Genomic DNA, 23,987 nt, shown 5'->3' on the forward strand with positions numbered 1-23,987 from the left:
AGTAAAATTAGGCAAGGCAATGCAGAAAACTAACTGAAGTTAAACTTAAAAACTTAAAATTCAAAATATGCTAACATGAATTCTAGGACAAGGACAAATGCAAGTGAATGAAATACTTACTACACTTGGATTTGTCTTGTGTCTGAAGCATGTGATGAGGACTACATATGGCCAGTCGTCTGGTTCCATTATAACTCCTGCTGCATGGGCACAAGTTACGTGGAAGGATGTTGGACAACGTCCATATGAACACTGAATGCAAGCACCCAAAGTCTTCTTAACTCTCTTTCTGCAGAAAACACATTTCTGTAGGGGAAAAGAGGAGTGTTAAGTTTAATAAATTTTCCTACTTACGATCCCCAGGCCTACAAGTTCTCAAGGAAATGTATTTTCTTCTCAATTTATCCAATGAAACATTCTTACCAACAGTAGAATGCTCAGTTATTCATTAAGTTTTTTGAAGATATAATCCACTCCCTGTATTTTGTGAACAATATCCCATTATAAACAAAAAGCAAGTTAATTATTGTAACTTAACTGCACAGGTTGCAGAGCATGGATAATGTACACTATTGTTTCAAAGAGTTGTTATTACACAGTGATAGATCACAGGTTCCTACATGATGAAAAGATTTACATTTGTACAGTGCCTCAACAGTCTCAAATTACTTCACAATGAAATGCAGTAGCAATATGCTTACATACGTTTGCCTTTTATGTAGGCCATCACTGCAACCCCATTGTACATGGCAAGATCTCACGTTTATGAGATGAATGACCAGATTTCATTTCTGTGCTGTTAGATGAGAGAGGAGCATATGCAGGTAGATCAGTAGAACTCCTCTTCTTTGAATAGTGCTACGAGGGCTTCTAAACCCATCTGAAATACTGGTAATTTCTGAACTTAAGGGCAACATCCTTGATAATGCAGAAAGGTTTGTTCCCTCCAAAGAAGTCCAACTATATTCTCATCCATGAATTGATCCCAGATAAATCTTGGGTCTTATCAAACCTGGCAAACCAAACCTGAGGATTTTCCCATCACCAAGACTGTCCTACTTAGCTAAATTTCACCATGTTCCCTATCCAAACTTCTGCTGGGCTCGTACAAGTTCTATCATGATCTGTTCCATAATCTTTTGGTTTCTTCTCAATTTCAAGTACTTTAAAATCACAGAATTGTTACGGTGTAGGAGGAGGCCATTCAGCCCATGTCTGCATCGGCTTTCTGAGCATTTTAACTTAGTGTCAATCTCCTACCTTTTCCCCGTAACCCTGCACAGTGTTTTAATTTAAATAACCATCCAATGCTCTCTTGAATGCCTCAATTGAGCCTGCCTCCACCACACTTCCAGGCAGTGCATTCCAAACCCTAACTACTCGCTGTGAGAAAGTATTTTTCTCACCTCACATTTGCTTCTTCTGCACTCTGCCCTCTGGTTCTCGATCTGTTTACGAGGGGGTACATTTTCTTCCTATCTACTCTGTTCATGCCCCTCATGATTTTGAAAACTTCTATCAAGTCTCTTCTTAGTCATCTCCTCTCCAAGGAAAACAGTCCCAACTTCTCCAATCTTTCCTCATAACTGAAGTCTCATATCCCTGGAACCATTCTCGTAAACGTCTTCTGCACTCTCCAATGTGTTCACATCCTTCCTATACTTCCAGAACTGTACACAATACTCCAGCTGAGGTCTAACCAGTGTCTTATATAAGTTCATCATAACCTCCCAGCTCTTGTACTCTATGTCCCTATTAATGAAGCCTAGAATACTGAATGCTTTAGAAACAGTTCTCTCAACCTGTCCTGCCACCTTTAATGACTATGAACATATACACCCAGGTCTCTCTGCTCCTGCATACCCTTTAGAATAGTACCCTTTATCTTATACCGTCTCTCCATGTTCTTTGTACCAAAGTATATCACCTCACACTTCTCCGCATTGAACTTCATCTGCCACCTATCTGCCCACTCCAGCAATGTGTCAATGTCCTTCTGAAGTTCTACACTGTCCTCCTCACAGTTTACAATTCTCCCAAGTTTTGTGTCATCCGCAAACTTTGAAATTGTCCCCTGCACACCAAGATCTAGATCATTTATATATATCAGGAAAAGCAAGGGTCTTAACACCAACCCCTGGGGAACTTCACAACAAACCTTCTTCCAGCCCGAAAAATACCCATTAACCATTACTCTCTGTTTCCTAACCCTCAGCCAATTTTGTATCCAAGTTGCTACTGTCCCTTCTATTCCATGACCTATAACTTTCCCCACAAGTCTGTTGCGTGGCACTGTATCGAATACCTTTTGGAAGTTTATATACGCCACATCAACAGCTTTGCCCTCATCAACCATCTCTGTTACCTCTTCAAAGAATTCCAGCAAGTTAGTTAGACACGATTTCCTTTAATAAATCCATGCTGACGCTTCCGAATCAATCCAAATTTTTCCATGTGACTATTAATTCTGTCCTGCATTGTTGTTTCTAGAAGTTTCCCCACCACTGAAATTAAACTGGCTGGTCTGTAATTGCAGGGTAGATCTTTAAAACCTTTTTGAACAAGGGCGTAATGTTTGCAATTCTCCAGTCCTCTAGCAGCTCCCCAGAATCCAGGGAACATTGAAAGATTATTGCCAGTGCCTCTGCAATTTCCACTCTCACTTCCTTCAATATTCTTGGGTGCATCTCATTTGGTCCCGGTGCCTTGTCAACTTTAAATACCGACAGTTTATCGAATATCTCCTCTTCATCAATTTTAAACCCTTCTAGTGACTGAGTTTCCTCCTCACCACGGTCTGGGCAGCATCAGCCTAGTAGGTAAAGACAGATGTAAAGTATTCATTTAACACCTCAACCATGCCTCTTGCCTCTATGAGTAAATCCCCTTTTTGGTCCCTAATCGGCCCTACTCCTCCTTTTACCACCCTTTTATTACTGATGTGCTTACAGAGTATTTCGATATTTTCTTTTATGTTACCTGCCAGTCTTTTCCATAGTCTCTTTGCTTCTCGTATTTCTTTTTCACATCCCTTCTGAACCTTCTGTATTCAGCTTGGTTCTCAAATGTATTTGCTACCTGACACCTGTCATAAGCGCACTTTTTCTTCTTTAACTTAATTTCTATCTCCTTTGTCATCCATGGAGCTCTGGATTTGTTTGTCCTGCCCTTCCCTTTTGAGGGAACATGCCTTGACTGTGCCCAAACCATCTCCTCTTTGAAGGCAGCCCAGCGTTCAGCTATTGTTTTTCCCGCCAACCTTTGGTGTTCCAGTCTGTCCAGCCCAGCTCCATTCTTGCCCCATTGAAGTCCTCTCTCTGCCAGTTGATTATTCTTACTCTGCATTGACCAATATCATTTTCCACCGTCATCCTAAACCTTATGATACAATGATCACTGTGCCCTAAATGTTCCTCCACTGTCACTTGATCTACTTGGCCCACCTCATTCCCAAGAACCAGGTCTAGCAGTGCCACCTTTCTTGTTGGTCTGGACACATATTGCTGTAGGAAATTCTCCTGAACACAATCGAGGAACACTTGCCTCTCAATGCCCCTTACACTACCACTATTCCAGTCTATATATGGGTAATTAAAGTTCCTCATTATAACTACTCTATGATGTTTACACCTCTCTGTAATTTCTTTGATTTGTTCCTCTATATCCTTCCCACTAGCTGGTGGTCTATATCCCTCCTACTTCTCCTTTAAGTTGTTTACCTTACCTTCTTATGAAGCCTCCTGATGGCTCTCTTGTGGAAATTTTCTCCCCCAAATCTTATCACTGAATCTTTGTACCAATCAAATCTTCATTCACAATGATTTAACTCTTTACCTACATTCCCCTGTCGTCACTCAATGTCATACACATCAAAATTACCCTACCCAAGGTCATTCACAAATTGGCATCAAAAGTGGCCACACCATCTCTATCACCAACAAAGATGTTTTCAATGTATCCTTTGATTTTGTGAAGGGTAGGTAATATCTAACTAATGCAATTATATTCTTTGAGTTGAGTTACAGAGGTGGACAGAAAATGATCAAAGGTTCTGCATGAAAGAATGCAAGTTAAAGCTGAGGCACATAGATTTGTAAGGAACCTGTTTTGGAGATGGGGGTAGAATTGGGATTAAGGAGTGAGCATTTCGCTTTGTAGTAGCTTTCATGCTTCTGAATGAGCAAGGTTCATATGCCACTCCGAATCTGGTGGGTGTATAAGTCTAATTAAAAGCAAATCATTTTAGTTAGTTGATGATAAGTTTTGCAGAGGGAGAAGATTGATATGGAATATATATGATAAAGTGGGGGAGGTGTACCAGTCTATGGGAAAAACCTGTTGAAACTGAAGTTATTGCAAAGATGCAGACAGGCAGAAAGGCCCCTTCTGTTCAGTTAACATTAGGGAGTTGCAAGTTAGAGTACAGATCTACAGCTGCAAGGACAGTATAATCTTTTCAGCATTGAAAGCTATGCAATGCAACCATTAAACCTGCAAGTTGTCATGTAGAAGTGTTGGAAAAAAGAGGTGGGTGTGGGAAAAGATACTTTTAAGGTCTGAGCCTAAAACATGTAACATGTTTTGGATTCTCCAGCTAATAGTGGCAAGGTTGTGTTCTAAGAACTGCTGTTAAGTATATATTTGTTGCATATATAATAAATTGGTGAACATCTAACATTTATTACTGTAAACACTAATATTTTCAGGAGTAAACTATAACGAAAAATAACCCAACTCTTGTACTTTGGCCACAAAAAAGGCATATGGGGGTACAATCTAAATGGGGAAGCACTGCAGAAAACGATGGAAAAAGAGGGTCCAGGCACATATATTGTTATAAACTAATTCAGTTGCAAATACTAACGAAAAAGGACCTGGACTTCTTCACAGGAGATGTGGAACATCAATGTATGCAAGTGTAACTGGAGTTACACAGAACACAGCCCAGACCTCATTTAGGATATTGCATTTAGGACCCTGCGCATAGAAGCATGGGTGTGACTTTGTTTAACGTGGCTATCTTGGGGCACTGTCATTGTCCATATGATTTAATAAAGTTATCTATACTGCACTCCTGTGCCCAGACCATTGGGTTCGAGCATCATCATCACCAGAACTGGTTCAAAAAAAACCCTGAAATATATGACCTCCAAGGACAAAAACGAGCAGCCTTCATTGCCTGGCACATCATCCCAAAGTTGCATGGTCAATGAAGCAACATTCCAATAGTTTAACGTTGACATCCAAAGACAAATCCAGAAGATAAAGGTCATGTGGTAGTTAAAGAAAGCCTGAGGGGTCCAACAATATGCTGACCATCATGACATGCAAAGTTTTTTTGAAGCCACCAGGGCCATCTAAGGGCAAATCCCCTCCCCTTCATTCATAAGATTATTCACAGGATGCCATCCATCAATGCTGGAAAAAACATTCTGAACAATTCTTCAACCATGACTTTTGTTTATTCTTTCATGTTATGTGGACATCACTGGCAAGGCCAGCATTTGTTGCCCATCGCGAATTTTCCTTGAGAATCCACAGATACTCTCCAGGTTACCCCCAATACCCTGTGGTAGAATCCATGGGTAAACCACCATCGATGGGAGAGCTGCAACAAGCAATGAACAGATGAAAAACAACAAAGCCTGCAGCCCCAATGGTATTCCAACTGAGATCCTCAAAGCTGGTGGGCGTTTTCTCACAACAAGGCTCCATGCATTCATCCAAGGGATTTGGCAGGAGAAAGAACTCTCCCCACCAACTGACTTCAGGAATGTGACAATTGTAGCTATCTTCAAGATCAATCATGCTGTAGAACTATCAAGGCATATGATAACTATCAAGGCAGTGTGCACTACTTACAAGATGCACTGCGGCAACTTACCAAGGCTCCTTTGACAGAACCTTCCAAACCCACATCTCAACCACCTAGAAGAACAAGGGCAGCAGATGCATGGGAACACCACCACCTGCAAGTTCCACTCCAAGCCACACACCATACTAAATTGGAACTATATTGCCATTCCTTCACTGTCACTGGGTCAAATCCTGGAACTCCCTTCCTAACAACACTACACCACATCGTTCAAGAAGGCAGCTCACCACCACCATCTCAAGGGCAATTAGGGATGGGCAATAAATGCTGGCCTAGCCAACGATGCCCACATCCCATGATCAAATTAAAATTAAAAATTTCTCTCTTGTCCATAGCAGGGGAAAATCCTGACATGCATTCTCCTGAATTACATGCTTCTGGTGGCTAATGAAACCCTCTCAGAAACAGTGTGGCTTTAAACCTTCCAGAGGAACCTCCAACATGGTCTTTGTTGCCAGACAATTCCAAGAAAAATGTCAAAGAACACCAGGAACTCTTCACTGCACTCACTGGCATGACAAAAGCATTTTACTCAATAAATTGCGAGGCTGTGTGTGTGGATTATGTTCCCAAAATTTGGATGCCCAAGAAACTTCATCACAATCCTGTAGTTGCTTCATGATGATATGACTGCGGCTGTATTGATTGGGAAAGATGAAACAGATGCCTCCAAAATCCAGGCCAAACAAGGCTGTGTGATAGCCCCCATACTATTTACAATCTACTTGACAGTAGCTATTCACTTCAAAGGTCAACTGCTCTCTGTTGTCAGTATTAAACGCTGGTTAGACGGAAAACTCTTTGACCTCAGTTGCCTGTGTGCCAAAACCAAACTGACCGCCTATATACGTACATACACATGGTCTACAGGTTGCGGATGACTGCACTGTTGTTGCCCACTCTGCACCAGATTTGCAAACCACTCTCGATCTCTTCATTTCTGCATAACTAGAACTCGACCTCTTTGAATGTTACCAAAACAAACTGATATCGACCCAAACTTGGCCAGCCAAATATTCCACCAGAGTCATCGCCTACTTTTGGCTCCAGCAGTGGGACTTCAGCTATAGTGGCAAAATTCAGGCTATTATTTAGTTACGAGATGGTCTATTTCTTTCCTTAAAGAACAACAATGAATGCAAAGACTGTGAGGATTTAGTATGATTAACTACAGAAAATAATGAGAATTTTAGTGAGAATTAGTGAGAATTTTGTTCTATGCATGAGCTTAGAAAATATTATGAAGGCTAGAATAAGTTGTGGTGAATTTAGAGCTGCAATGAGTAGTCCACTTAACAGATTTGTAAGTGGAAAATCAATGACAAGAACTTTCAGCTCACTAGTACTTGTTGTGATTGCCTTGGTAAATGGCAAACATGAAGAACTGAGAGAACTGGCTTTCAATCTATTCTCATGAAAATCCTGATGCAATGCCAAATCAGGGAGAGAACATCTTTTAACAAATCAATGGTATACTTGCAGCATCAAATATCGATTTTTTTGGCTCTAACTGTCTGATGAAGTCCACAAAGTCAACAACAATTTGCATTTATATAGCAACGAAAGCCAAGAAGGGGGCTGGAGTCAGTAGTAAGGATGCAGAGTTTGTGGCAGAAGCTGAAGATAATGGTTTCAGTCTTTCAAATGTTTAGCTGGAGGGAATTGCAACACATCTAAGGTTGAATGCTAGACTAGCAGTTCAACATGACAGGTGGGGTGAAAGGGTGCAGAGAAGTGGTGTTGAGATAGAGATGAGTGCCATCAGCATACATGGAGTATGTGGATGATGCCACTATGGATTAGCATTTGGATGGGGAAGATTGGGGGACAAGCATGGGTCTTTGAGTGCATTCTGGCTATGACTGGATAGGTACAAGTGAAACAAAATACATTTCACTGAGCTGGACAATAGGGGAGAAACAATGAGGATGCATAGTGTAGTCAATCACGTTAAATACTGCAGGGAGGATCAGGAGGGATAATCCAACAGCCAGTTATTTGTGATTTTGTTGAAGGTGTTTTGGTGCAGTAGGAAGGACGAACACCCGATTGGATCTATTTACACTGACTTGCAAGGGAGACAAACATGAATCAAGGAGGCGAGAATACTTCCAAGGAATTTGGAGAGGAAAAAGGGAATGGAAATGGGTGGTAGCTGATAGGAGAATTGGTCAATATCAATTTTCCCCTTGTTTCTGTACACAGCAAGCACGCTGCATTGAATAGTCCCTTTAGGATTGACGTTCACATCCATGCATGCGCATCTTAAAGAGACACTGCTTGTACAGAGTCTGTTTGTTCCCTGCGCAGCGCATTCCTGATTTCCATGCACCTGCGGCTGGAGGGGGAACCGTCACCATGTTTCTGCAGATAAAGGATGACAAACAACTATCAGGTTTCTGAGCCAGCATTGTCAAGTTAGATAGAAGTCATTTTATTTGAAGGACATTCATTTGAGAAGTGTGAGAAACCATGTGGGTTTTTCTGCTGGGATGACGAAAACATCATTCTGGAGGGATCCAGTAACCTCTAACCAATCTTTACTTCCACCGTTTTATTGATAATGAAAGATAAACATCTTAAACAAATTTCTGTTCAAATATCTTGTGAAAACTAGTAAGCAATTTTCTGGACTACTTCGATATCAGAAACTTGGGAGGATAAAAGCCACTTTTCACAAATTTTCCAGAGCATCAGGATAACTTTTATATTTTGTAACACATTAGTCTGGGGAAGGTGCAGATGAAATTTCCAAACTTATAATTAAAAATAACTTCAAGGAAGGAGGCTGAAATATGATTTATGTAAATGATAGTCGCTCATTCCTGAAAATATCTCATGGTATGACTTATAAGAAATTGAAGTCTTGAATAAACAGGTATTTTCTGCATAATATAGAACCTTTATAGAATTTTCTAAACAGCATTGATTCTCTCTCTGGAAAGAGGATTTCTAAATACTTTGACCTCTAAACAGACTTAGTTCAGGCTGCCATGTTGACATTCCTAAGTTGTTAGGCTGGCATCTTGCATATCCCCTTATCTATGCAATTGTTTCGAAAGGACCAGGATATGACCCTCAGCATGATGTAAACAAAAAAAGCTGACCTCAAGCAGGATGATGAACAGGGCAAGTAGTAACTACCCTGATGTTTGGAGCACCTGTCCTGTATCCATTGGTCAGAATAGTAAGATAGATGATTGACACTGGGTAAGCTACCAGCCTCCAAAGGGTATATATATTGGTGTCATACTGGTGGTAGGGGGCTGAGGTGCTGGTGAGGTGGAGTGTTCGTTGGGCTATTGCCTTCTTCAGATGGAAGATGGGCCAGAGGAGGAGGAGGAAGATCGAGGGAAGAGTTTCCTAACACTTTGACTAGAGAGCAGATGCTGTTATCACAAGCTACTGAGATCAACACACTCTGTGCCAACTGTCAATTTGTCCTCTGGGATCAGTAAACTTCTCTCAACTATTATGGGTCATATACTTTTCTGTCTAATTAGTTAATGTGTCATTTAAGGGGAAACTAGATAAACACGTGAAGGAAAAAGAAATGTAAGGATATGTTAATGAGGTTGAATGAAAAAGGATGGGAGAAGGCTTTGTGTGGAGCATAAACATCAGGGTGGACCAGTTGTACTGAATTGTCTGTTTATAGGCTGTAAATACTATGTAACTAAAGGGACAAAAATAAATTAATTTAAGCTTCCAGCTAAACAGAAATTTGAAGATGTGCATAATTTTGAATTCAATACAAATATGCAGCATGATACATATGATGGAATACTGTTCTTTGTAACTGCCTAGTGCTGCAGTGAATTGGCGTTCCAGTGCATTGCATTTAAGAAGTGGGAGGACACTGATTCATAGTCATGACAAATCTCCCCCAGCCAGGATGCTTTCAAGGACATGAAGAAGGAAGTTTATCATAGGGGAAAGAAAAAAGACTTGGACAAGTTACTCTGGCTGCTCATACACATCTTTAAGGCAAGTTATAGTGAGGTACTGATAGAAACAGATCTTACGGGTCAGCGTTGAAGCAATAGCACTTGCCACTGATCCTGATCCCAAAGAAAGCTGCCCACAAAGATCTAGCAGTCTTTGTGGTGTGGGCATCCCATTTCCAAATGGCAGTTTATGTCTTGCACCAAGTCAAGGGACTCTCCAGGCATCTAGCAGCAGTGATATCAGCAAGCAGTTAAGCAGCCAATCACATTGAAGTATTCACACACCACAAACCAGGAAGTTAAAAGCACTTAACATCCATCACTTTTAATTTAAATTTTCTGATAGCGAAATAAGTGGTTAAGATTGGATTAAGACAGAAGCTAAATTAAGATAATTAAAACTTAAAAATAAAATTTTAAAAATTAGAAATGTACAATTTTTGTCAATATGGAGAAATTTAACTTTCCATAAATATTAACTTCTCAGAGTCAGTGGGGGGTGTTTCTTAGTAATTATGGGGCTGAATTCCACAGGGCGGGTGGGAAACATATTGTTCATCTTGGGGGAGGGGAGGGGGGAGCATCAGATGTGCACAGGGCACCTCTCCAAAGACATGCCTCCTCTTCTCACCTTTTCCACAAAGTTGGAAAGTTCTCATCCCCACCTGCCTGCCCACACAAATCATATTATGGAGTGGGTAGGGTAATATTCTGGTCAACTGGCTCGGCAACAAGCTCAGTTGCCCATTAATTGTTTATTTAAAAATGGTGGGCGGGCTGCCAATTTTGGGGGTGGGTGGTGGGCTAGCCACCAGTCATATTTTACGTACCACCTTGCCGAAAACACGCCCAACGGAGAACCATAAAATCTACCCATGCAGTATCCTGTTAAAACCCTAGTCAGACCTCATTCAACAACATACAACTTTTCAAGGGGTTTTACAACAAGATGAGTAGCGTAAAATTGTAAGTTATCATCAATTTAACTGAATTCCCATTGATTGCAGCCTGCGGATGCTTCTCTGAAGAAATGTAGAATCACTGACAGCAACTTCTGGATTTCCAGGTTATTTTGCACATGTGCAGGTTCCAGATGTTGTCAGTTTCAGTGGAGTAATTGTGATCAATACAGATAGTTTTTCTGTCACTACCATAGCAAAATCCAGGCCATAGCAACAATGCAACTGTATGCCTTTTTGACTGTAAAGAAGGTGCTATCATAAAATGGCAATACAAACTAACATTTTGTAACCCATTAAAAGCTTGTGTTCTGTTTCTAGGTTTCACGAATACTCAAAGTCTTAAGAGCGACAGGATTAACTTTGAAAAATATATGCCAGCCAAAGCTAGTTTGGTACTGTTTTTCACAGTATTGATGAAAACTCATATTAGAATTTTTTTTGGAGTACTTGAGGATCTTTCTAAAAATATGGATCCTTGAGCAAAGCTTAAAAGTAATTGATAGCATTGAAGTGTACATACAAGAGTGAGCCACCCTCACACCAACCAAGGAAGCATGAACTAGCAAGCTGTGAAAGTTGTATACAGAAATTTCCGTTTTTTCTTTATATTTTACGGCAGACCTCGAGAGCCCATTAGAGAAATAATGCATTTAATTTTTTATTTTGATAAATCAAGAAAGTAGCAAGCAGCATTCAAGCTATTGTGGCACGCAGCCAGAACATGTGCACTTTTAAGAATTTATTTTGGCTGCCCTCTCTGCCTCTTGTCAAAGGGCAGCTATGACATTTAATCAACAAATGATGAAAATTCCACAAGGACATTCTGTAGAACAAATAAAGTCTACAAAAGCCCAATCAGTGTCTTACAAAACTGACCCCAATTATCACTGGAAATATACAGAAATCAAAAGAAATTGTTCTGAGAGGCAAGTCAATGACGAGCAAATCATCTCAAAGACTGGATAACTGAGCATATGCTGGATAGAGTTCAAGGTGACAACACTGATTTGGAAAGAATTTCACAGGCAAGATGAAGTGTTAATAATATGCAGTCTTGGACTGAGTGGGATTGAAATGCAGGTTTTCTTCTCTCAATCAGTGTTCCATTTTTCCCTCTAACTTAGACTTCTCCTCCTTTAGCTTTTTTTTAAAACTACGTAATTTTTCAGTTTGTATCTTTTGTAATATAGGTGCTAAGATGACAAAAAATGAAAATAAATGAAGACAGGCAATGAGGATGGCTGGAGGTGAGCACTCACCTCTGAAGCTTGGTGCTAGGGCCAACTTTGTTGCATTTGTAGTAGGTTAGATGACTGGAATAACAGGCAGGTGAACGAGGAGCTGATAGATTAGCTGTCCCAGCACCACCTGATTTTGCTGACAGAAGCAAACAGAAAAAAATGTCTTTCCCAGCTCCCTCTGTAACCAACAAAGGCTGAATATTGAACAAAAATAAACCATTCGATGAGGTTCAGCAACAATTTTTTAATTTCTGTGCACAGGTGTTAGTTTTCCCACAGTAAACTAAAAAGCAGTATCTTTAAAATTGTGAAGAATTATAAGGTAGTGTTGCTCATACTGTTCTATGTACACTACAGTATTCAAAAGATTTTTCCCTCAACAGTGATAAATAAATAAATAGAGCACCAAATAAAGCTGATAAATCTGACTTCTCCTTTGGCAATTTTCTTCTTGCATGAAGTATTGAGGACAAAGTAATTTGCCTAAACCATGTCAGTCATTGACCTCTGTAAACCCCAGGGGAGAAAAATCAGATGAAAGGATTCTCTTTCTGACAGCTGTGGCTGCACGTCAATTGACCGCTGACAAGTCACAATTTTCACCCTGGTAACTCAGAGTTTGTGCCTTCATCAACTGCTTGGAATTAGACATCTTTTCGGCACACTCACTTGGGGAGTGGCACAGAATGGAAAAGTTTCCTGGGGAGTTTGGGCAGGACAGAGAAGAATGATGCAACAGTCTTCTCAATTTTCTTTTCTAGGTCAGAACTTGATTAAACTTTTTCAACTGCTGTGGGATTTACACCACCAGAATATCTGGCATAGTTTCATACAATACCATGGTGAAGATATTTATATTAGGCTGCTAGCAACAGTGGACATTGGCAAGAAGATCATAGAAGTATCAATATATGGTGACATATTCAGAAATTTAAAAATCCAGAGCAATGGAGTGGACAATTTCCCAATACACTGAAGCAGGTTAACTGAAAATGGCTAAGGGGCTTTAGGGTCTCACGTTTGTTAGATATATATTGATAGTATCCAGTATACTGTTCTCAAGCACTTCCCCCAAAACACTTTAGGTTAACTTATTTAACATTCAGGTCACACTTTGCTCCATTTTTTTGAACACTGGGATAGCTTTTGCTGTCCCTTGGAAACAGTTCTGAAATTATATTTTAAAAAAGGCTTTAGCTTGCTTTAATACTCTCAAGAGAATATTAAACAGTAGGTCATCTGGCCCAGGCACCTTGCAAACATTTAATTTTTCCATTTGATCTGATATAATTCAATCTGAAATTTTATTATATTTCCATTTGTGCAAACTGACATGAGTGTTCACTTGGCACTTATTTTGATTTCCATAAAATCTACTGAAGGGCATTCATAGCCCTCAACATGCAATCCACTAGTAGCATAGCCAAAAGAAGTTTGCATTTCCTATGCTACTTTCAACCTACAGTTCCATTACATACTCATGTCTTCTAATATACTTCTTTTAGCTTCTCTTACCTGATTTTTGTACAACTCCCAAACGCATTAGTTAAAACTTCAATTAAACTTCTCATTTTAAGATTTCCACAAGCTGATAAAATGTTTCTATGTGGACAATAGGTTCATTTTGACATCCTTACTGACTGACATCTAGGAATTTCTGTCCACATCTCTTCAAATGTTTTTTTTAAAAGATTGTCTTATGTTTAGTGCTAAATCCCATATATCTTCTCTGAAGCTCCTAGGTTTTCTGTCCTTAAGTAGTGATATAATTTAATTTAATCTAATCTAAATCTATAATAAATGATTATTAAAAAAAGTTATTAAAAAAAATTATGTCCTGCCTGTGAGTCGTTTCTCAGTCCTTGATTTGTCCCAACAAGCAGACTTCCCCTGCCTTCTTAAGCAGCTTTGTAAAAAATGTATTGGAAAAAATATGGTAGTATATTAAAACCAGGCAGTAATTGTTAGTGATGACAGGATTAACAAGTTTATATCACGGCTGTACAATCACTCCGCCATAAACCAGAGCATAATAATCTTCAGTGAAAAACCGCTTCTCAATAGAAGTTAAAGAGATCACAGAAGGAAGAAAATAAATAAACGCAGGTTCCGGATACTTCAGTATCACAGATTTGTTCCAATATGTTGCAGTTAAGCAAGCTGTCCTTGACATGAATAAGAAATGGCTAGATTCCGCAATAGCAAGGTGGTATGAATTCACAGCTGGCAGAAAATAGATGCTAGGCATTACAAGCATTTTCCTTTCCTGGATGTAAACTATCAGTTTGCATATATAAATTGTTTGTAAATTGCATCCATATTCTGACAGGTTTTATTCAATAAAAGAGGGAAGTCTGGAATTGGATATTAAACTAAGTGCTGGTCATGACTTTTTGAAAACTTTTTTTTCAGCAGCCCTGCCCCCAGTGGTTGGCAACTACACAGCTGCAGTTTTGACTTGCCCCAGGCATAAATCCAGCTGTGCATAATGAGAGATGAATGTGATTGTTAATAATCCCCTGGCACTGTGTGGGGGAAAAAGTCAGGCCCTTTAGTTTTGTAAGCAAAAAAAAGAAATACTGAACTTGGATCATTCCTCTGGCCTTTCCCGATTGCTTTGAACTTACAATATTAGCAATAACCATTAGTAAGAGAGCTAAGCTGAAGATCTTTCAGGTTCTCTGTATTTTTTTTAAAGCAAGAACCCAACTAATATAAAAAAAACAAAAGGTGAAGTACCAATCCTGCAAACATCTGCAAAGCAAAATTCTAGTTTTCAACTTCAACTTGTGTGCTGGGAGAAAGGGCATGAGACAGAGGAAAAATTGAAAATGATCAAGACAGCCAGTGTTGCACATGCATAATCTTTCACATTATTAGTAAAACATATCATAAGTTTGATGAATGGTGGCAGAGGGGGATGATGCAAATTATTTGCTTCAACTTGAAAACTGTAAATTACTTTCACAAGACTGCTGCTTGCTGAACTGATCTTTTATAAAAGACAACCAAAGGAAAACCTGGGGATTCAAACAGGAGTCTTACAACTGAGACTTACCTGTCCCCAACAGCAGTGAAACAAGAGGCCACTGGAGGAGCAACAAGGTCCAAAAACTGGACTTTATGTACATTGCATACTGGTTATACAAACAGGACTGTATAAATCATTAAACACTGTTGCACAATGCTGTTTTTGCAACTATAAAACCTCAAGGCATTTATAAATTGAAATTATATCTCAAAAATTCAATTCAACAATTGAGAGATGGACTCTAGGCAGCATGTCACACCACTGGAAACTCAACCAAATATATCAACATCAGAAGTACTATATTTAGAATATAAGTGCAGTGAATACTTGTCTTTGCTGCTTGCAGTTTCCTAATCAAATGCTCAATACATCAATTAGGGTTTCACTCCAAATTGTACATTTTTCTTCACAGAAAAAAAACTAAAGCAACATTAAAATTATCACGTAATAGCAGTCATCTTTGCAATGATTACTTCAGTCATGCAGAGATTACACTGGTAGTTATAAAAAAAGCTGTGAACAATTAGCATCTGACTGAGATGACAAGAAAATGATCGAGCCTACAATTGAATGGAAATTCTGTATAAGACAGTTTTAAATAGAGAATGGATAATAAAATGCAACATTGACAGATGAAAAAAATGTGTAGGGGTGTCTTGAAAAAAGCTGGTACTTCAAAAAATCAAAAGTCAACCACTATAAGCATTTGGTCAGTTTATTGAAAACTTAAAACAATTTTAGGTACTTCTTTACCATGCAATAATTTCTTAAGGCAAATATAGTGGAATCAGCATTTTAAGAACACTTGTTCGTCCCAAAAAAATATAGGTAGTCCTTTATTGGGCAGACACATGCATGAAGTAACCTTGAAAATGACTATACTAAAAGTAACAATGTACAATGTTCAAAGTTTGAAACTATATTTTATGAACAGAATTAGTATGAATTAAATGCAAGAAGGAATTGTAAATACAATATATTGCAGATAGGTTTTTTTTAGTTAATACACTGGTATTACATTTTTTTTTAAATTCCAATATTTGTTTTGCTCTTTTTATTTTTCCTTATTTGTTTCTTTTAATTAGCAAGGTGAGCTCCTGAACAACATCAACAGCTAGTGTATCAGAATATCCAAGACTTGAAGCAAAATTATCTAATTGGGAAACATTATCAATTGTTTCTTTAACTTTGATTTATCTGTGAGCGGTATTAACTCAAGTTTTAAATCAGTTGGGTGGAGTTTCAGAAACAATTAGACAGGTCATAATGAGCCTGGGTGCTAGCTGTGCTTCTGCAGAAAGTCTCTCATTGGGGGTTAATTACAGTGGGAATACTTTCCAGCCATACTTTCACGGTAGTACTTTAAAGGTGATCTCTTATTGGAGGTGTCTTGAAGGGCAGGTTCTACTGTATTGCAACTCCATCATTACAGGAAATTTGTATCTCTATCCATCATATAGTTCCTTTATCAGGTTTAATTTACCTTAGGGAATTCAGAATCTATTTAAACTTCATAACTCATAAATCAACAAATTATTACAATTCACTCAAAGCCATTCCTAACTTTGATATCAAAAGAAAAAGTGCGCGCACTGAGGGCTAAAAAGAGAACTCTCAGTACAAAGTACTTGCCCTGACATGTTTTCCGTAGAAGATGTTTCTGAACAAGCTTCTGCCTTAAGACAATATGCAGTAGAACAGTATTTTGTTATGGATTATGTAGCAAGCTCATATCATCACCAAGTTGTGTGAAGGAGCTCATCTATTAGGAAGAGCAGAGGCAGGTAATAATTTTACTTCTACTGACAATTGGAAAATAGCAACTCACTTCACAAATCAGAGCCACAAAACTCATGCTGATGGTTGAAAAGGTAAAAGAAGAAACTTGGATGATGTTGATTTACAGAGGAAATTGCAAAATCCAAAAGATCATTCAAGAATAAAAACAGTGCTGTGCTCCAATTTTCCCAACGGAATATTCTTCAAAAGAAGACTTCCTATATAATTTGCTGGTGACATAACGAAAATGCATAGTTTTATTAAATCCTTACAATTAACACTTAAGCTAGAAAATACTGGTGATTGGCATATACCCTGTCTACCAAATACTAAAAGGAAATGAAACCCAATATCCTGGATGCAGCCTCACTATTATCCTTGTACAGTTTCATATTTTTCTTTATTATTAAAGGAGTGCTACATGTCAGAGGTACAATTTTTCATTTGAGATATTAAACTCCACGTACAAGGTAACAGATTTTATAAAGAGGTGCAGAGTTTCCTTACTTGGCAACATCGCTGACTTAACCAACAACCAAAACCAGATAAATTTACCTTGTCTGCTGTTTGTGGGACCTTGCAGTTTGAAAATAGACTGCCACACATGTCTACGTAATAACTGTAAGTCACAGGCGGTGAAGGCTTTATGACATTCTATGGATTTGTTGAGGTACTAGATAAATGCCCAAAATTGTGCCCAATTGTTAAGATGAGGCAGACCTAAGCTACTGTCATCAGCCCATGTCATAAACTCTGTTCCCTCAACACTGATTACACCCCCCACCTCCCCAACCACTGTCTGTTTGCAAACTTGGTGTCCCATCTTACCCAGCTAAGCATCTGAACCCATATCCTCTCCATCACAAAGACTACCTATGTAACATTACTTGGCTTCACAGCTGCCTCAATCCATCCACTGTTGAGACCCACATCCATGCATTTGTTATCTGCAGACTTGTCTATTCCAACACTTTCCTGGCCAGCCTCCCATCTGCCACCACCACTTGGACGTTCCGCTCCAAGGCACTCACCATCCGGACTTGGAAATATAAAACCATTACTTCACTGTCACTGGGTCAAATCCTGGAACACCCGCCCTAACAGCACTGTGGGTGTACCTACACCACATGGACTGCAGTGGTTCAAGAAGGCAGCTCACCAACACCTTCTCAAGGGCAATTAGGGATGGGCAATAAATGCTGCCCTAGCCAGCGATGCCCATATCCCATAAATGAATACAAAAAAATCCTCCATAAAATTGAGCTCAGCCAAAACTGTTTCTCACACTCTAACCTGCACCAAATCCTGTTCACACATCACAACCTGCGCTTGCTGACATTAAAATGTTCAAACTAGTGTTCAAATCCTTCAATGGCCACTTGTGCATCCCCTAATTCACTGGTACCAGCATTGCTGGTTGCACCTTTAGCCATCTAGACCCTTTCTTCTAAAATTCACTCACTAAAACTCTGGGCCTCTTTATCTTGCTCGTCCTTTAACGTCCTCCTTAAAATCTACCTATTCGACTAAGATTTTAGTCAATTTCCTTAGTATAGCCTACTGTGGCTCGGTGTCATGAAACAGTTAAACCAGTAATTAAAATTGCAATTTAAATGTTCCTTCTGACTAAGTTTTAAGTCCATTTCTTCAAATTTATTGAACAAATCCTTCTACAAATGCTGACAGTACACAAAACTTTTTAAGTGTCAAATAGAAAAAAAATACAGGTGTCCCAATGCCAATTTAAGGCATGTTCTATGATGCTTTTGTTTCGCAAAACTAAATAAAAACCTTTTTTCAGTTACCCTCTTATAATTAGAAATGAATCTCCAAGTGTGTCAAGCAAAGGAAACTACAGGTCTTGCCAGTTGAGGAAAGTTGTCAAGTTCAGTGAAAATAAATTTAAATCTTTTAAAAATGCTGATTCAAATATCTGAAATGGTTTCCTACATTAAATGGAAAAACAATTCCTGCATGAATTCCTGAATCATTGTAATTTGATGTCCTTGGCATAACCTCCAAAATTTACATTTTGCCTGGAAAATTGAACTGTTTCAGTTTGCAGCATTTGTAGAAGGATTTGTTCAATAAATTTTAAGAAATGGACTTAAAACTTAGTCAGAAGGAACATTTAAAATGAAATTTTAATTACTGGTTTAACTGTTCCATGACGCCGAGCCACAGTAGGCTATACTAGGGAAATTGACTAAAATCTTAGTCAAATAGGTAGATTGTAAGGAGGGTGTTAAAGGGTGAGCAAGATAAAGAGGCCAAGAGTTTTAGTGATGTCCTTGGTATGACCTCCAAAACTTACATTTTGCCTGGAAAGCTGAAATGTTTCAGTTTGCCAGTGTTCAGGCAGCGCTTCTTGAAACATATACAAAGTCAAAAAGATCAAAAATAATAAATCTTTCATAACCTTCTAAGTGGAAACAAAATATTTATCTATGCCATTGGTTACCAGCCAAAAAACACAAAGAAGCACTGTGCTTCAATAATCCTTTGGAATTTGGTGATTCCTTTAAAAATTATTCACCTAGATATTTTCTTATCTAGTTCCCCTTCTTCCCTATCCCATGTATGTCACAACATGGCTGCAAGCCAGCAATGGATGAGAAAATAAATAAATGTGATTCTGTGTTTCTTTTCACATTCCTTTGAAACTGTTTCCTATTTTCCTTTTTTCCCGACCAAAATAAATATCTCAAATCTCCCGGTTATTTCTTTGCCAAAAAAAAAAATCAAATCTCTGTTTGCTCTGTCAGTTTCCCTCTTCCTACCAGCACATTCATTACATCAATTAACAGCAATGTAATCAAGTAGCAGTCTGATTTTTGAGATATTAATTATCAGACTGGTAATGACTACAATGACCAAACAAAACAATATGATACTATCAACCTATGTGGCCTTTCTTTAATTATACTTGTGTCAGAGAGATAGGCCTCCTTTTGAATGGTAATCTCCAGCTCACCCAATGGCCTAGTGGGATGAAGGCACTATCATAGGGACTAGAGGGTTTCTAATGATTCCAATCTGTGCAGAGTTATGGGGTCTCAGCTGTACTAGCAGTTATAATACTACAACTGGCTTTAGAAGCACTTGCGAGAAAGCAAAGTCAAAAGTCCCCTTTTAAATTGGTATCCAGAACTCCTGCTGGGAAGTAAAATTTACGAAGATTAGATGAGGACAGCCAGCCAACATGCACCACCCGGACGCATGCATTAAAAAGGCATTGTATCTCAGGAGGAGTCAGCACCTTCAGGGAAGGAGAAACAGAAGATTGGGGAAAATTAGAGGCATAAAATAGAAAATCTTAAACCCAAGCAAATACAAGTTGCATATGATTTTTCCTGTTACAATTTTTCATACCAATCATATGGTGCACATTCTGCTAAGTAATTTACCATATTTATTTTATTCAGGATTGTGAGAAAAAGCAAAGCTTTTAAATTTTCATTATATCGACCAACATTTTAACATTGCACATGTACAATTCCACAACATATTAAACGGAATAAAATGTAATACTTGCCGTGAAATGGAGTTTGGAAAGTAGTTAAATGGAAACGCAATATTTATTTAAGATGTCCTGATTTAAACTTTACCCACAATTTCTATACGAAAACTGCAGAAACTGGACTTGCCAGATATGTTTGTTATGGAATGTAATGCAAAAAAATCCAATTTTAAACTGATTGAAGAGTTTGGGCAAGGTACCGTCATAAACATATTATGCCTTTACTGTTGGAAAATTACTCAAGGTATTTCTCAGAGGTATAAAAATATAAAGGTGCTGAGCCAAAGGCGAAGAAATTAGAAGGGGTGAGAAAAGGTTTGTTCAGAGAGCAAACATTGATGAATGGTTTCGAAGGAGATCAGGGAGGTGGAGAGGTTAAGGGAAGGAATTCAACAGAGTGGGACCCAGGCCACAAAAGGCACAGCTGTCAATGGTTGGGCAAAGGAAGACGACATGCACACGGGCCGTAAGAGGCCTATAATTTGCGAATGCCTATAGGTGGTAGGAGGTAAGGAAGGACAAGGCTATTGAAGGATTTAAGTTTTTTTCACTGACAATCACACATTTCATTACAATGGACAAACTGCTATTGATCTTATAAAACTGAAAGCAGATATTGAAACACAGAATTACAGATGTGGATTACTTCAACTCTGATTCTCAAAACGAAAACGTTTGCCCCTGCTCAGAATTCTAGTACGTTTAAGCACCAACATATACATAAGCAATGTGCAATTTGTCTGGTATCACAAGGGAACAGCTGCCTGCATATACATAAAAATGATGCAGCTGCCCACTGATTTCCCAGCCTTTCTCTGCTTGGCATCTACCCACGACTGTCAGGCTGAGATTGGATACTTACCGTATGGTGAGCACAGATGTGAATTTATCTCTCTCCACTCCCTTGGGCAGCAACTGAATGGTGGGCCAATGCTGTAAAGCACCAACTTTCCTCAACTAAACATTATTTAGATGGTTTTACTTTTGTAACAGGTCAAAGAAATCTAACTAGCAAACCTCAGAAGCTCTACAATGGCTCAATAAATTAATCCAGCGAATGGTTTAGCTACATGGGCCAAGCCTGCCCCAGGTAGGATCCTCAATCTGTGGTAAGTTAGGTGTTGGTATTGATGCTACAAAGGGCCTTGCTTGTCCTGGGAAAGGAACCAAATTTCTCATTGCTAGCCATAGATTCCTGCTAGGATTCTGTGAACAGAACAGCTTTAATTAGTGATGTATTCTATGTAGCGAATGCCTATCAACAGTGAAAGCTAAGCTTAAACATTGCTATTAGCCAGCAGGAAAGATTTTAAAGAGTGGCTGTGCCCATGAATTACACACCAGCAAGGCAGCGTTTGACCGAGTGGGGCATGAAGAAGCCCTAGAAAAACTGACGTCAATGGAAATTGGCAGAAAACTCTCCACTGGTTTGAGTCATACCTGTACAAAGGCAGATACTTGTGGCTGGTGGAGGCTAATCATCTCAGTTCCAGGACATCACGGCAGGTGCTCCTCAGGGTAACATCCTAGCTCAACCACCTTCAGCTGCTTCATCAATTACCTTCCATCCATAATGCCAGAAATGGGGTGTTCAGCACTGCTCAGGCACTGAAGCAGTTTGTGTCTATGTGCAGCAGGACAACGTTCAGGCTTGGGTAGTTGAGTGGCAAGCGTGCAACATGCAAATGTGTTACGCAAGTGACAGGCAATGACTATCTCAAACAAGAGAGAATCTAACCATCAATTCAGGAATGTGATGGAATACTCTCCAATTGCCTGGATGAGTACAGTTCCAACAATACTCGAGAAGCTCAACAACATCCAGGAAAAAGCAGCTCCCTTGATTTGCACCCCATCCACCACCTTAAACATTCACTCCCTGCAACACAGATGCACCATACACAAGATGCATTGCAGCAACTCACCATGCCTCTTTTGACAGCACCTTCCAAACCGCAACCTTCATCACCTAGCTCAAGAGGCAGAATCTAGTGAAGTGCCCAGGAGTGGGAAACGAGGCGGCGGGGGACTGTGCAGAAGGCAAAATGGCAGCCTCCCAACAATGGGATGAAAATTGGGAAGTTGGCAGTAGACCATGGTTCCCAACGACAAGCAGCGCAGATTTATTTTTAGTACATTAGCATGTCCTATATACTCATTAAAACCCATGGTCAGCAGACTAAATTGTATCTTTGACATTAAGTCGGCAGCAAACAAGAAACATATGCTTTCAGATTCATAACTGGTTAAAGGTGGCATGCAGCAGTTGTGGTAGTCTTGGTGGATTTGGAGTAAGTAGGAGCTGCGATTCTTGCATAGGGTGTTTTGTTAGGCCAGGGGAGAGGAGACTGAGCTGCTGCATTGCGCTCAGGTGATGGCTCTCCAGGGATGCCAGGTCATGGCTGTCCATGGAAGGGAGATCATGACGGACCTAAGAAGGGTTGTGGGAAACAGAGGGAAGGAGGTGGATGACAGAGAGAAGCTCTGCTAAAGGTAGCGCAAGCATGATAGAGGGAGATTAAGGATGATTGAGGGCAGGTCAATGGTGAGCCTGGGAGAGTGGAGGGTAACCAAAAGCAGGTTAAGGGTGCTACAGAGTCAAGTATGACGGTTGTCAGGTGGAAGGTGATGGCAGGTGGGGCAGATCCGGAGAGTCTGGGTGGGGGGGGGCACAGCTCGGTGGTGATGAAGAGATTCACAGACAGTTGATCAAGGGTCATGGTGCGTGGCTTGAGCATCACAGAAGACAGAGTTAGGGTGATGGAGGGAGGGTTAAAGGTGACTGAAGGAGGGTGCAGGGTGCTGTTTAAATATGGCGTCCAGGCCTTTGACCACTGTGCGGTATTAGCAGGGTCAATGACTTCCTGCCCACCTCTGCTGCACAATTGGCCATGCCCCTCAACTGTACATTGCTAATTGGCTGGCTGCCGCATAATTGCGCATGCCCAGTTGTCCTGCATCCGAGCCGAAGTCCCGCTTACTTCTGGTCCCGCTGTCGGGACACTCACCGCTGCAACAAGATTCTGCCCAAGGGCGGCAGACGCATGGGAACACCACAGTCTGCAAGTTCACATCCAAGCCGCACACCATCCTGACCTGGAACCATATCACAGTTCCTTCACTGTCCTTGGGTCAAAATTCTGGAACTCCCTCCTTAACTGGACTGTGAGTGTACCTACAGCACATAGATTGCAGCAGTTCAAGAAGGCAGCTCATCACCAACTTCGCAAGTGCAATTAGGGATGGGCAATAAATGTTGGCCATGCCAGCGATGCTAACATCCCATGCAAGAATAAGAAAAAGTGGTCAAATCCTTTAGAAGAGGAGGGAGAAAATTGCTGAGTAAACGTGCGTACATTATAATCATTTTAAAACACAATGGCCCAGAATTAGATGGGAAAATCAAGACGAGTTAAATGCCCAAGTATTAGGGTGTAACTAATCCAGCAATTTGTGGCGAGGAACTGATACTCCATAAGTTCCAAATCACCAGAATCGCTGGAAGATTTGCACTACTCTATTATTAATCTTGCAAAAACTGGATTTTGCAGTCAGCCTTCCTGTGAGTTTCAAATTATTTCTGCATTTGCACTATTAAAACAAATAAATTCCACTGGAAAATTAGGTCTGAT

The 23,987-nt window shown here is 39.7% G+C and overlaps 1 protein-coding gene across 4 annotated transcripts in view; it reads right to left on the bottom strand.

Moving 5' to 3' along the window:
* LOC144699404 (lysine-specific demethylase 4C-like) overlaps nucleotides 1–23,987 on the bottom strand; it is a 477,121-nt gene that overhangs the window by 90,680 nt on the left and 362,454 nt on the right. For all 4 annotated transcript variants that reach the window (XM_078570575.1, XM_078570572.1, XM_078570571.1 and 1 more), the window contains one exon: nucleotides 121–306. In XM_078570575.1, the coding sequence (XP_078426701.1) occupies nucleotides 121–306 (186 nt within the window). The remainder of the gene's footprint in view (nucleotides 1–120; nucleotides 307–23,987) is intronic.

This window comes from Cetorhinus maximus, chromosome 2 (genome assembly GCF_964194155.1).
Source record: "Cetorhinus maximus chromosome 2, sCetMax3.hap1.1, whole genome shotgun sequence".
NCBI lineage: Eukaryota > Metazoa > Chordata > Chondrichthyes > Lamniformes > Cetorhinidae > Cetorhinus > Cetorhinus maximus.